Genomic DNA, 13,811 nt, shown 5'->3' on the forward strand with positions numbered 1-13,811 from the left:
TCCACCACCTTTTGTGCAGCGCTCATTGGGAGCGCTGCCAGGACCACGCGCGTCTTTGTTTGCCACCCTTCGTGAAAAGAAAGGACGCGGGCTTTCCCAACGCGGAGCCCACCCTCGCACCCGGCGGCTTCTATGGGAAGCTCTAATAGGCGAACATTGTTCATTAGCTGTGTACGGGACATCTCAAAAGGAGCCGGCGAAAAGGGCGGAATAACGCCGCCAACGAGCAGGCAGCCTACGGCACTATGGCCTCGGGCGCTCAAGACCGGAGCGAGCCATTCAGAGGTCTCAATGGCTGGCTTCAGGGCCGCAGCATCTGCGGGCGGGGAGACCGGGCATCCCGGCTCAGGAACTCCGTACGTATACTGTATATACGTCCCGTCTTGTCCACGGCCGATGGCACCAGGCTCGCTGTTCACGCTGCGGGCGTGAACTATTTGTATGTGAGAGAAAGAGGACGGGGGTGAATTAAACGGAAATAGAAGAGCCGTCCGCCTTGCCGTTTGCTGGGCTCGTATCGGACAAGTTGCGCTGCGGTGAAGTTACAGCGCAGGAACGAGAGGGCACACGATACAAACAGAAGGGAGTCGCTGATGAATCCTGAGCGGGGAGGTGGAGTCATTTGTTCTACTTCTGTAGCGTTCCTCTAGCGCAACTTGTGCAAGATTTGTATGTGAACGATCTATGCCAGTGTTGGGCCATGGTTGGCGGAGCTTTGCAGGTCCGCGAACAGGGCTTGAATATACAGCCTTTGTCAATAGTTTAGAGCCCGGGAGGTTTGCTTCTAGGAATTATAGTTTGGATTTTGTAGGATCCGTGGAAGACCTAATGTTCGATAGGGGGAAGACCATAGTCCCTCTTATACATTAAATAAATTTGTAAGGCTGGGGATGTCTAATGGGGCACACGGTGTGGCCCAGAGTCATACCACCCTAGGCTTTTGGAAAAGATGTTCTTCCACTTTTGAAAAACTTTTGAAAGATATATTCTTCCACTTGGTTGAAGACGTTACAAGGAGCAACGCAGCGGTATAGTGCAGATCTATGTGCTTGAATGGCAACTACAGGGGCATTTTGAACATTCCGAGTTCACTGTTGCTCGTGTTGCGGAGAGCTTTTGTTTGTTAATATAGCGACTAAAACCTATCTAAACATCAGTTGAACAGAAATTTAAAAGAAACAAGGCATGCGTTACGGCAGGCTACTCTTGCGTGATGTAGTGGTGCACATCACAGACCTTGCTGGCAAATATAACTTGCATGTCTTGCTAAACTGGCGACTCCAAGCGAGCACCACGTCTTATAAAATTTCTAAAAAAAAAAATACCAGACAGTTTAGAATGGCTAAGCGCGGAGTATTGTGCAGTAGCAGTAGTTAGGTGCTAATGGTATTTCACCCCGAAGGCATTTGGCCTTTACTCGGAAGGCGTTTACTATGAAGACCTTCACCATAAAGTTCTTTACCACAAGGCCTTTGATCTAAAGGCCTTTGCCATAAAGGCACTTACCTTGAAGGGCTTCACCTAGGTTTGCCCTTCGGCCAGGGATTCAATTAGGTGAGGGTTGCCAGGTCCCTAACCGGGTGAGCAGGTGGGTCGCTTACCACAAAGCAGGCTTCAGGAACGTACGTACGTATGCCCGAAATCGGAAAATGCGCCTAGTAGTGTGCCGCACTAAAACAAGTCCGGTATTATTTTGTTCAGTTAGTGCGGGGTTGGTTTCAATAGTTAGTGTTCGTGACAAGGCAAAAATCATGTATGTCCTTTCATTTAGGCTGTCGTCATGCAGTTTTCGATTTTTCCATAACGAAATTCCCTGATTGTTCAGTTGGAGTGACGTGGACGTCACGTTACCCCCAGTAGACCAGTCGGAGAGCACTGCCAAATTTTAAATTTCCTAATTGGCCAATTGGGAGATGACGCCATCAGGGTCACGTAATCCCTAAAGCAATTAATCCGAGAGCACCACCGAATTTGCATTTCCTCGTGATTGGTCGAGAGAGGTCAGGTGACCTTGCGACGTCATCACAATCTGGCCATCATGGCACGTGGCAACCTGCCCCAGTGGCACGTGACAATAAAATTAATTCAAATAAATTATTCAGTGCAATTACCACCTACGCGGCGCTGCGCATGAGCCTTAGGGAGCTCGGGAAGAGCAACCTGGGTGGGTCTCACAAACCCCACCGGTGACTGTTTGAAACAGCCACCAGCCGGGGCAGTGGCGCATCGCTTAACCAGCACCACTGCTCCAGCAGAGGGGTATGAGGACTCCCAGTGATCTATGAATGTGGTTGAGAGGGTCTTGACGTCATCAGCACCACGTGATCAATATCATATAAGCAAATGAACTGGTTTCGACTGGGGTTTTGGAGTTCAAATCACAAGAACAACATCAGACGCTCGTTGTAGACAGCGTATCGGGCAATCTCAATGCTATCGCGTTTTCTTGTTTAATAATGTGGCTAAGAAGGCACCCAAGTTTTTTTCTTTCTATCTTTAATGAACAAATAACTTGCACCACAATCAAGCAATACCTTAGCTTGCCCGCAGAAATCAATCGTACAAAGGAATGGTCATCTTTAAAATCGATTTTCCCGACACAAGGCGAGGACGCAGCGTGGCTCCATAATTTGATCTCCGTGATCAGCTCGGGTCGGGAGGAACCTGTGTAAAAATCGCGGTAAAAGACGTGAATATTAAAAAAAATGCCAAGTGTTTAGTCTCTGCTGTGTAACGCGTTTAACTCAGCAAAAGCTGTCGCTGTGCAAATGCTTGCGTTCTGCTAATCCCTAAGACCTCTAATAAAGTGTAAGAGGGCCTACAGACTTCATGCCATACCACAGAGATCGCAACGGCCGCGCGGTCACGTGCCTTGCTCTGGCCACGTGGGCGGTGCTGGTCACATGATGATGCGGGACCGTTGCCTGTCCATTCACGTGACTGGGTGTTGACGGTCTACGTCACGGAATCGTCCATACTAGAGCTTTCGCTGGAAGGCGCAAACCGCATGAGGCTATAATTCGCGGCGACATGCGGCACGATGACATCGCATGATGGGCTAGCAGCCGCCGAACCAATGTCACTCATCGCGTCGCTCAGGCTCTGGGTTTGCAGAAAATTTCGCCCATCACCCGGAAGCAGCTGGCGAGACTATAGCCAATAGCAAAATGCATTGCGGATACGTAATTTCAGATAGTTTTGCAAGTGAAGTTAATTTTTCTAGCGCGGTTTCGGCGAAGCTGCTGACGGTCGTTCCGTCTGAGTCATACATCGAAATAATTCAGTGACAGCTTGGCGGGAAATTAAAGAGGAAACGCTGTTGTGGCGTATGTATTGTTTATTATAGAAAAAATGGGAGGGGGTGGTAGGGGGAAGTCTCACTTCTTGCAAGTCTCGTTACCAAAAAATTGTAGTTTGGCGCCACTGAGTTGTTGTGTCCCTCACAGTTGCAATATATTAATATAGCAAATTTCCATCATCGTTTTATCGCACTTAGAGCATTTAGTCTTAAAATTGGGGTACTGGAGCAGTTATACTCCTCTGATGACGCAAGCGGTCTGAACATTGAAACAGCGGCAACGGAGCGACTCTGAAATTGCCAGGTCTCATCGCTTCATGCGGTTGAAACCGGCGGCAGCAGTGCACTAAGCGACGCCCATTGGTACATCGTACCACGCATCACGAGGAACATCGCCTCATTAGGTTACCGCTGAAAAGAAAGCGAAAAGAGGGAACGGATTTTTGAGAAAAATCCCAAGAATGCAGCCGGGGTTTTCAGACTATAGAGAATGACTGCAAACAACAACCTCCTGAGTGCCCCATACAGTTTGCTTCAAGCCAAAGCTTGAAGAAAGTTGTACAGCTCGCATCGGTATAGTTGATCGGCGCTCGGTGTTATTTGTATTGATGTGACGGGAGAAATACTGCTTTTAAAAGTGATATAGATACGATGAGTACTAATATAAATGATGGTTGCTAAACTCACTCACGCGAGAAACAAAACCGCTAGGCGCTTACCTTACGACAAAAAAAAAAAAAAACGTTTTATTTAGAAACGCTTTCTTTTTAGAAACTTCTGTACGACTTGTGGTTCCAATAATCTATTGTAATGTATGAACTCAAGCGATCAGTGGTCGCCGCGGTGGGCTAGATCATCTCTCCTGCTGTGGAAAAAGCCGCTCCCTCAAGAAAATACGAGTCCGCGGTGGGCTTGTAAGATGTGTGTTTTGACAGGATGGTGGGAATGGTTAAACAACGGTAGAAAAACAAGCACTTTGGCGCTCATATCCAGGCCTGGAAGGACGCATCTTCCACGCCTCTCTGCATATATCTCTGGATCTTTTTTTTCCTTCGACGTATTCCACAACATTAGTACGACCAAGTTGCTTAAGTGTAACATCCTATGAAAAGAAACGGACAGTAGTTACGACAAATTGGATTCAAGTTATGTCAAGATATACCGCATGATACTGGGGCTGAGAACAAGAAAGCGTTTACGATCACGCAAAGGCCACATTCGCAGCCGATACTTTTCTTGACGTTTATCGCGTTGGTGCTTGTGACACACAGGCATTTTGCTTTGGTGGCGCAATATAGCTAAAGCATACTTCTGCGGAGTATGATGGATCTTAGGCTGGGCTCCATCTAGTAGCAGTGAAAAATAAACATGGAAACGCATAATTCTGCGCCGGGACGTAGTGTGGATGTTGAGAAGAGAACTGCGGGTGGTCCGAACAATTATGAGGCATTAAACGGGGCTGATAACGCGCTATAATGACACGCATTAGCGCTAGGACGATAATTACAGAGGCACTGAAATGGAGGTATTGCACAATCCGCCGGTAACAAAAGAAGTAAAGACAGCCTTACAAGCAATACAAAGAGGAAAGCGGCTGTTAAGGAACAGGTAAATAAAGATCTGTTGCCCGACGGTGGAGAGACTGTGCTAGAAAAACTTTCCATCCTTTAAATGCAAAGCCGCACGACCACAAGCGTACCGAATTCTGGGAAGAATGCTAACGTTCTCTTAATCCATATGAAGGGACACGCCAGAGACTTGAAAAAGTGCAGACCGGCCAGCTTATTACTGTCTGTTACCGACAGTATATTTACCGATCCAATTTTTAGAGTAATCCCCCAAAGTGAAGTAGATTTGTGATGTAATTACTCATTAGCATCCGCCCAAGTGCAGCCACACGGCTACAAAGGAAAGCAACACAGCTTTCACAGAATCTTATTAGTTGGAGAAACACGCGTCCTGGTCCGGGGTTCGAACCCGGGACCACCGCCTCATTGGAGCAGTCACTCTACCAACAGAGCTAACCGGGACGACTTGCTTAGTTGTATGGTAAGGCGAGAGCGAATTTTTCAACAATTCGAAGAGGGAATGGTGTCTGTCCAATGTTTAGTGAAATCCCATAAGGTGGAGTAGATTTGTACTAAGTGACTAATTACTCATTAGCAGCATCTACCCAAGGTTATTTACTAAGGCAGTCACTAATAGAATTAGGTGAATCTTACACTTAAGTCGACAAAAGTACCCGGCTGGCTTTCGTAAAATCTACTGGACAAGAAACCGCATTCACACCGTCACTCAAGTGATAGAAAAATTCGCAAAACATAGCCAGTCACCAGACGTAGCTTGATATACATGGTCTGTTCTGAAAGTAGTAGGACTAATTTTTTTTAAACAAAATTTATTCATGAGAATAGTACAAACGATTACAATTTTTCAAGGTAGCACCCTTCCGCACCTACACGCTGCTGCCAATGAGTTTCACAGTTTTCGTACGCCTCCTGGAACGCCTGGACCGGAATGCTGTTTAACTCCCTCGTCACGGCCTGTTGAACCACCTCTATACCGATCCGTGATGTTTCCCCTTGAGCGTCGATTTTATTCTCGGGAATAGAAAAAAGTCTGGCAGTGCCAAGTCGAGACTGCAGGGGGGCTGAGGCAGCGTTGCCGCCTTGTGCTGGGCAAAAAATCGGGGTCCTCATTCACATGATGAAGAAGGTCCTACCGGTTGGCCTTTTCCTCCTCTGACAACACTACCGGCACCAACTTCGCGCACGCTTTCCTCATAGATAAGTTTTCTCTCACGATCTCAAAAACTTGGATTTGAGGAATGCTCAAGTCATCAGCAATCATTCTGATACTCATTCTACGATCACTGTTAAGTAAATGTTTCACTCGCTACACATTTTCGTTGGTCTTGCTGGTCGAAGGGCGTCTGGAGCGGTCGTCTTCCTCCACTCTTTCCTTACCTCCTCGGAACAGCTTGTGCCACTCAAAAATCACCTGATCTACCCATGGAAGCGTCACCGTAGGCCTCCTTAATCATGTTGTGAGTCTCTTTGCCCGTTTTACCAAGATATACTCAAAATTTGATCGCGTATCGCTGATCCAGTAAACGCTCGATGATTCTGCGTGACGAGACGTTTCGGCAGGGGTTCACAGTACAAGCGACCTCCTCTCTTCAACGGCTGAGAGCCGACTGCCGATTTTCCCCGGCATTCCCAATATCCCCCTTCAACTACCCTGCACGCGCAGACCACCTCAAGTCCGCCCGTTCGTCCACGAAAAAAACAGTCCTACTACTTTCAGAACAGACCCTGTATTACGAGAAAGCATTTGACTTCAGCAGTCATGCAGGCATTGCGGAACCAGGGTGTATAGAAGAGGCATATGGGTACTGGAAAATATCTATAGCGGCTGCACAGCAACCACAGTCCTCCATAGGGAAAGTGGCAAAATCCCAAAAGGGTGTCAGGCACGAAGATACGATCTGTCCGGTTCTATTCACCGCGTGTTTACAGGAGGTTTTTTAGAAAAGTGGACTGGGAAGAGTTGGGGATAAAAGTTAATGAAGAATACCTTACTAATCTCCGATTTGCTGATGACTGCCCGGTAAAGCATCTCAGGGAACGAATTGCAAAGCATGATCGAGGACCTGAAGAGGCAAAGCAGAACCGTTGGTCTAAAAATTAATATGAAGAAATCTGAAGTAATGCCCTAAAGTCGCGCCAGTGCACAGCAGTTTACTATAGGCAGCGAAGCATTGGAAGTTGTCAGGGAATACATCTACTTAGGGCAGGTAGTAACCATGACCTGAACCAGGACAGCGAAAAATATCTATGAGAATAAGAATTGGGAGGAGCGCATTTAGCAGGCACTCTTAGCTCATGAATAGCAGCTTTCCACTCCTCAAGAAGAGAGAGAGAGAAAAAGGAATTTTAATGAGGGAAAGGTGGAGAGGTCGGCCGGTGGTAACATGGCCCTGGCCTGCTACTCCTCAAGAATAAAGTACACAAGGTTAGTGTCTTGCCAACACTGACACACGGGCAGACACCTGGGGACTAAAGAAAAAGCTTCAAATTGGGTTGGGGACTACGCAGCAAGGTATTGAAAGGAAAATGACAGGCATAAAGTTAAGAGACAGGAAGAGAGCAGAGTGGGTCAGCGAAAAAACGCGACTTAGTGACATATATAGTCGATATCAAGAAGAAATGGGCATGGGCAGGGCATGTAATGCGAAGGCAGGATAACCGGTGGTCCTTAAGCGTGGATTCCAAGTGAAGGCAAGCGTAGCAGGGGGAGGCAGAAAGTCAAGTGGACGCATGAGATTAGGAAGTTTTGCCGGAATAAGGTGGCCGCAGCTGGCAAAGGACAGGGTTACTTGGAGGGATATGAAAGAGGCCTTTGCACTGCAGTGGACGTAGTTAGGCTGATGATGGTGATTAAACTGCTACCTTTCATAACGCTAGTGTCCTTGCTGGCAGTGCAGAAAGAATCCTGTGTCGCCGTTGCCACTATTTATTTGCCTTACTGGAAGTATCATTAATAAAAACTATTTCACCATTCTATTGGGAAATGGGTCCTGTGTCTACGTGACTGCAAATGTGAGACGGATATACTGTCCTTCGAATTTCTTTTTCGAATCTTTCTTTCCATACCATCGCGTCAATCTTCACCTGGAGAACCACCCGCCCATCATCGACCAAGCCTCGCAAGCGGCCGGGGCGAACTTACTCTTCGTAAATGCTCCAGTCTTTCTCTAAGTGCCAAAAAAAAAAAAAACGGTGCTATTCCTACTGCAATGTGCACACTGAATCATCCGCACAAACTGCGATTTTTTTCTTCGCAAGTAGCCGAAGCCAGCTGGACCAGAGGCTTACGATTATTGTTTCAGAAAGCGAACAGAGCTACCCGGCACATACTGCAGTAAAACTTTATAAGACGGCCTGGTAAAATCGTGGCAGATAGCGGAGAGGGAACAAAGCGCATGACGGGACTCTTCAAGCGCAGCATTGTGCGGCTGCGCGTCGATGTCCCCTTGCGTGGCGTGACGTGAGTCACCCACCGTCCTCGATGAGCCGGTTGCGCTCCCTTCCGCGCCGGCTTCCGTGCGAGCTGAGGAATGCGCTCACGCACAGGATGACGGGGGCGTTCGGGAAGGACGCACACAATGTGCGCCCTCTGCTTCTCCCCCCTCCACCCCACTGCTGGGCCACGTCCCTGGCCTCGACCCCGGCGGCGTGGCAACAGAGGCCATCCATCTGGCCGCGGGGAGTTCCACCCCGAATATCGGAACCGACAGAGTCGTCCTCCCCCTTTTCAAAAGGCCGCGCTGCAGTTCAGTGCAGCCGTGGAAGTCGAGGTCGCTTTAAAATGGCGGCCCCACCCACGCCACACTAAACGCTGTTTTTTAATCCTTGTCGTTTTGAAGGTGAAGGCCTGGCGTATGACACTTAAAAGACGATGAGGTACGGGTGTCTTGATGGTGAGACCATGAGCTGTGCTTTGTAAACGTCTATTCCAGTTTTATCTTTTTTCTCCGTTCGTCATTTGTAGCCGCCGCCTGCGACATGTCAATCGTTGCGTCTGGTATCAAAAGCAAGGCTGTCCACAATGACGAAGGACCGAAAAAATGAACCTGCGAAAGAAGCACTGCCAGGTAATTACGGGCCATGAGTGCAAACTATCCGGTAGCACTGTCATTAAGAGCGAAAAAAGAAAGTACGAGGAGTCTTGCTGTACTTGCATCTATTTTCATCAAGGAGAAGAATGTAGTTTTTGTGTCTGAAGCTCGCTGGCAATAATCGGCATCCCTCCTCTTTTTTTTTTCCCCCTGGAGGCTAGGGTCTGCGCAACCCATCGCCTGTCTCTGTCCCACAGTTAATGCTCCGCCCAACCCACCAGGAAACGTCTAAACCGAAAGGATGCATGCGCCGTGTCGCAGCCTTTGGAGCAGTCATTTCCGGATCTCTCTCGGCTGCGCTTCAGAGCCCACGAATTCACCAACAAACCCAGCCGGGGTTATCAGCGAGTAATAGAGTTCACGCCCGTCAAGAGAATGCCGCTCGGCTGGCTTAGTGCATCCGCGAGTGGGGCGGCACTCCAGATCCTCCGCTGCTGCATCCTACTGGTCTCCCGGGCCTTCCAGGCCGGGAAAGAGCAGGCAGAGCTCTGCAGCGGCGGTGGTGGTGGCGGCTTGCCGCCGAGGTTCTTGAAAAAAAAAAGGAGGAGGCATGAACTCTCTGCTCTTGCTTGCTTCTGGTGCTGGCGCGGGAACTTCTGTTACGTCCCCGCCCAGATTCGTTTCCTCCCCCACGCGCCGCCATGTCCGTCTCTCGGGGCTCCCCTGTTTATACAGGGGGCGCCTGCCGCGTAAAGACCCCTCCGGGGCGGAGTGGCCTGCGAACATCTATGCAGCGGGGTAGTGAGAGAGAAGAAGAGAGGGAGGGGAGCGTAAAAGCCATTTCCACCGCTCTTTTCTCTCTCTCTCTACTCGTGCGCCACCCTCCCTCGACCAAGAAGATCGCGTCCTTTTTGTACAACACGGGCGTGCTCCTCGTCTGCGGCTGCTTCAGCTGATGGAAGCCCTGCGGGCGCCCTTTCGCGGCGGCTGGAGGGAGTAAATAAACAGAGGAGTTGAAGTAGAATAACCGAAGGCATCGGCGAAGGGAGGGAAAGGAACTCGGTACACAATTGAGAAGATAGATAAAAAAAGAAAGAAAGAAGCGGAGAGCAGACGAGCGAGGGAGCAACAAGGAGGGGGAGATCCAGGAGAGAGGGCGCCATCGCACGTAGTCCGGCTGCTGCTGCGTCTGCAGCGACGGCGGCGGCTGCAGAAACGGAGCTGCTTCGTCGCCTCGCCGTGCTGCCCCGGGTTGGCTTTCTCGTGCGGCAAACATCGAGGTCATCTATCCAGCGCCTGGGTGGTAGACAGAGCGGGTTTCTCCTTCTGGACAATCTAACGGATACATCTTGCATCCCACTCGATCTCCCTCTCCACGTCTCTTGCGCGTTCCTCGTGTCGAAGTTAACTGTCATGTCACTCGCTTCACCGGATGCGCTCCGACCGCCAGCCGTCGACGGCTCCCGATGGTTCGCCGCACCGTGCTTACGCCGGCCCTGATAATGAGCACTGCGTCATCTCGCCCACAAGACGCGTGCCATCGCTGCCGTCACGCTGCTGCTCTGCGGTGACCGGCGTTCCTTTCGGCCCCGACTGCGAGCCAGCGTGCCGCCGTCGAGTTTGTGTTCGCCCGCGGGTGACTGACGTTCTTCCAAATTTAGAAGGAGGCGAAGAAAGGCCACGCGCTCCCGGGCGGGAAGACCGGAGACGTCAGCGATGGTGAGGTACCGTTAAGGAGTTCCTGGAACCGCGCTTTTTTTTTCGAGTGGCAGCACCCCTGAGGTTCCTCCCCCTTTGTCATTGCCGAAAGGACAAGAGGTTTGCAAAATGCCCAACTACGCGAAGGAATCCAACGTCCAGACTGGGGCGACCGAGAAGATGTTCGTGCGCTACTGGCGTCCCGACACTCCAGGGTAAACGTCTTTCCTTCTCCTCCAACAGTCTCCATGTTTGGTCCACCTTGTTAAAAGTTGAACTTTTAAAGTAACAGTTAGTGCGTTTTCTGTAGCATGTGTACCCCCTTTCTGTTTTTTTTTTTCGACACTTCACTGGTTTAGCATTTTTTTTTTCTTCTTCCGTCCGATAACAAAGTCGGAGGGAAACCAGAACTGTAGTACAAAAAGCCTTATCAGCGTCAGACAGCGAACCTTCTTTGGTGTTCTCGCGGCAGTAGCCGTTGGAATGAAAGGCATTCCTGTCCCACATTATATCGTTTAATTAGTTGTCGGGGCCGCACGGATATCGCGAGTACCGCGTGTGGCGCCGTGTTTGCGTCTTGTGTAATTAGTTCGCCGAAGGCGCCTCGGGCCGTCGAGTCGCAATCGGAAACTGGCAGGCCGTTTGTCAGCGAGACATAAGGGTGTCGCTCGTGCACAACTTTCGCTTTATTCATTTTTTTTTTGTTTCTTCACCGAGTCCCAATTCATGCCTCAACAACCTTGATGCATCTCCCGGGCAGAAATCATAACGGTAACAAAATAGCGTCGCTCAGCGTTTCTAGAGCGCAACGGCTGACAGTAAGGAGCCCCCCTTGAGCGTAGTATGCATTCCAGAAGCCGGTCAACAGAAGCGGGGCGCCGATATTCGCTAATACCGCTGCTGCCCAACGGCTACCGCACAGCGCTGGCAGGACAATGAACTGGTAAGCAGAACATGCACGCGATGAAATCGTAGAGAGTTTCGATTCAAAGTTGCTGCACGTCGGTATACGTACAGTCTATTCGCAAGCTGAGTGTTAGCACAGCGGGACCGGAGCAGTGGCTGCATACGCACTGAGTTTTTCTCGTTGCATCGTGGTCGACGTGTGCTTGTTGCCTTTGCAGAAACATACTCGGCAGAGCATATATCTTTGAGTTTTTATAGACACACGCGATGTTAACGCATTTTTTTGAAGCAGTTGTTTAGCGTTTTGCGAATGCAAAATGAAGACCTCGCGCTACGCATTGAAACGCGCGACTTGTGTTTTTATGCGTGGTCGATCCGTCACATTATTATCATGCTTTGTCACTATAGTCCTTAGTGTGATGCGAGTTTTACTAAATATGTAAAGAAAGGAATGCTAAATATGTGTCCCGGCTGAACTGCGCACACAACGAAGCAAACGTACAGAGTCTGCTTCGCAATTCCCCGCGCCAAACTCTAACCACAGTTGTGCATCGCGGTTATCGCCTCGTCTAATGGTGACGAAGTACACTCGTGTTTTGCAAAGCACTCTGAACAAGAATAAACGTATATGGGACTAAAGGCGAGTAAGCTGTCCTCTACCGCACTACATTTTAGGGGCAGGGTATGGGGCCCATTGCGGAGTAGATTTCGATCACTAACTATACGGAATGCCTTCTCTTAGCAACTGCAAATTTGATGCAGTTAGCAATGGGTGGATGCTTTTAAACGCAGCACCAGATGCCTTCACGTTATCAAATAGAAGAGGCTGGAACTTCGGTTAAAATCTCCGTAACTGCTACAACTTCCCATTGTTTTGGAGGGGGAATTTGTTTCCGTTGCCAAGCGTAAGTATTCCGTATTTTTAGTGGTGAAAATTTGTACCCCAGGGCTTAGGAAGGATACCCTGCTTCCTTTACTCTCTTTTTTACTCCTTTCGTGTTTAGAGTGTGTGGTGGCCTATAGGCGGCGCCAAACAAGTTCAACCGGCGGCGCCAACCAGACTTTCCGGTGGCACGATAATTTGCACGTGTAAATTCTGTTCGCTGCAGGCTCACTGTAACAATGCAGTGGCGGTGGTGGTGCGCCACCGGCACCGTGATTGGTTATTAGTAAAGAGAACGTCTCACGAGGCTCAGCGCAACATTAGGGATGTTCTAGAGTCTCGAAGTTGTCCAAAAGTCTGTGAGTGGTGGCGTGTCAAAAACGACGACTGGGATGGATGTCGGCATTCCAAGCAAAAGGGAACTTTTAGTAATAGTAAAAGTCTGATCGAAATATCAAGCATGGGTTTTTTGATGTCTACATGACCACTCTTCAAGCCGCACAGACTGCCCTGAAGGTTAACGGCCAAGCATGCTCATCGAATTAGTTTATTGAATAGATGATATTATTGTTTTTCGAATCTTAGGTTGTTTTAATTACTTCCTTACTCGCAGCAATTGCCCCGCCGCGGTGGCTCAGTGGTTACGGCGCTCGGCTGCTGACCCGAAAGACGCGGGTTCGATCCCGGCCGCGGCGGCTGAATTTCTTGAAGGCGAAATTCTAGAGGCCCGTGTACTGTGCGATGTCAGTGTACGTTAAAAAACCCCGGGCGGCCGATATTTCCGGGGCCCTTCACTACGGCGTCTCTCATAGCCTCAGTCGCTTTGGGACGTTAAACCCCAATAAACCAAACCAACCAAACCAAACTCGCAGCAATTGAATACGCTAATAAATTCATCGCCATTCGACACGTTTGAGGTCATTTCCGGTCAAGTCAATGTCATATTTCGCTGGCATACTTGTTTCAGTGTATAACCTCGCATGTTCTCACCGCATATGGAGAACCGGTTTTGAAACAGCGAGCCCTAATAGTACGAGGCAAATTTCCAAACAAGTCACTCTCTCCCTTTGCGAGGAGGACACTCCCGGAAAGTGAAGATACAAAGTTAAGCGGATTCAACTTCCCAAGCGACACGCGGAGGTTCCAGGATGGGAACCTGGACCCGCATAAATCAAGATATAATAGCAGCGTCATCGACAGCTCGCATCGCCACAAGCATCGTCCCATGGGTGCGGTAACTGCTGGTTATGCGTTAGAGGGAGGTTGTTGCATCGGCTGCAAAGGGGCTCACAACGTTGGAGATGAGCCACTACCAACAGAGTAAACTTGTGGATGAAAGATTAATGCTTCGTGGTTAATGGATATTTGTGTCCCAGAGAAACACTGTAAGCTATGCCCTAAGGCAC

At 49.3% G+C, this 13,811-nt stretch overlaps 1 protein-coding gene across 4 annotated transcripts in view; it reads left to right on the top strand.

Moving 5' to 3' along the window:
- OtopLa (proton channel otopetrin-like a) overlaps positions 1 to 13,811 on the top strand; it is a 34,669-nt gene that overhangs the window by 4,123 nt on the left and 16,735 nt on the right. The window contains exon 1 of one of the 4 annotated variants that reach the window (XM_089566556.1): positions 10,123 to 10,831. The exons of the other annotated variants lie outside the window; for them this stretch is intronic. Within the exon in view, the coding sequence (XP_089422682.1) occupies positions 10,746 to 10,831 (86 nt within the window). The 5' untranslated portion in view covers positions 10,123 to 10,745. Of the gene's footprint in view, positions 1 to 10,122; positions 10,832 to 13,811 lie in introns of those variants that run through there. 4 annotated transcript variants of the gene reach the window in all.

This window comes from Amblyomma mixtum, chromosome 1, assembly GCF_055824585.1.
Source record: "Amblyomma mixtum isolate Tamu chromosome 1, ASM5582458v1, whole genome shotgun sequence".
NCBI lineage: Eukaryota > Metazoa > Arthropoda > Arachnida > Ixodida > Ixodidae > Amblyomma > Amblyomma mixtum.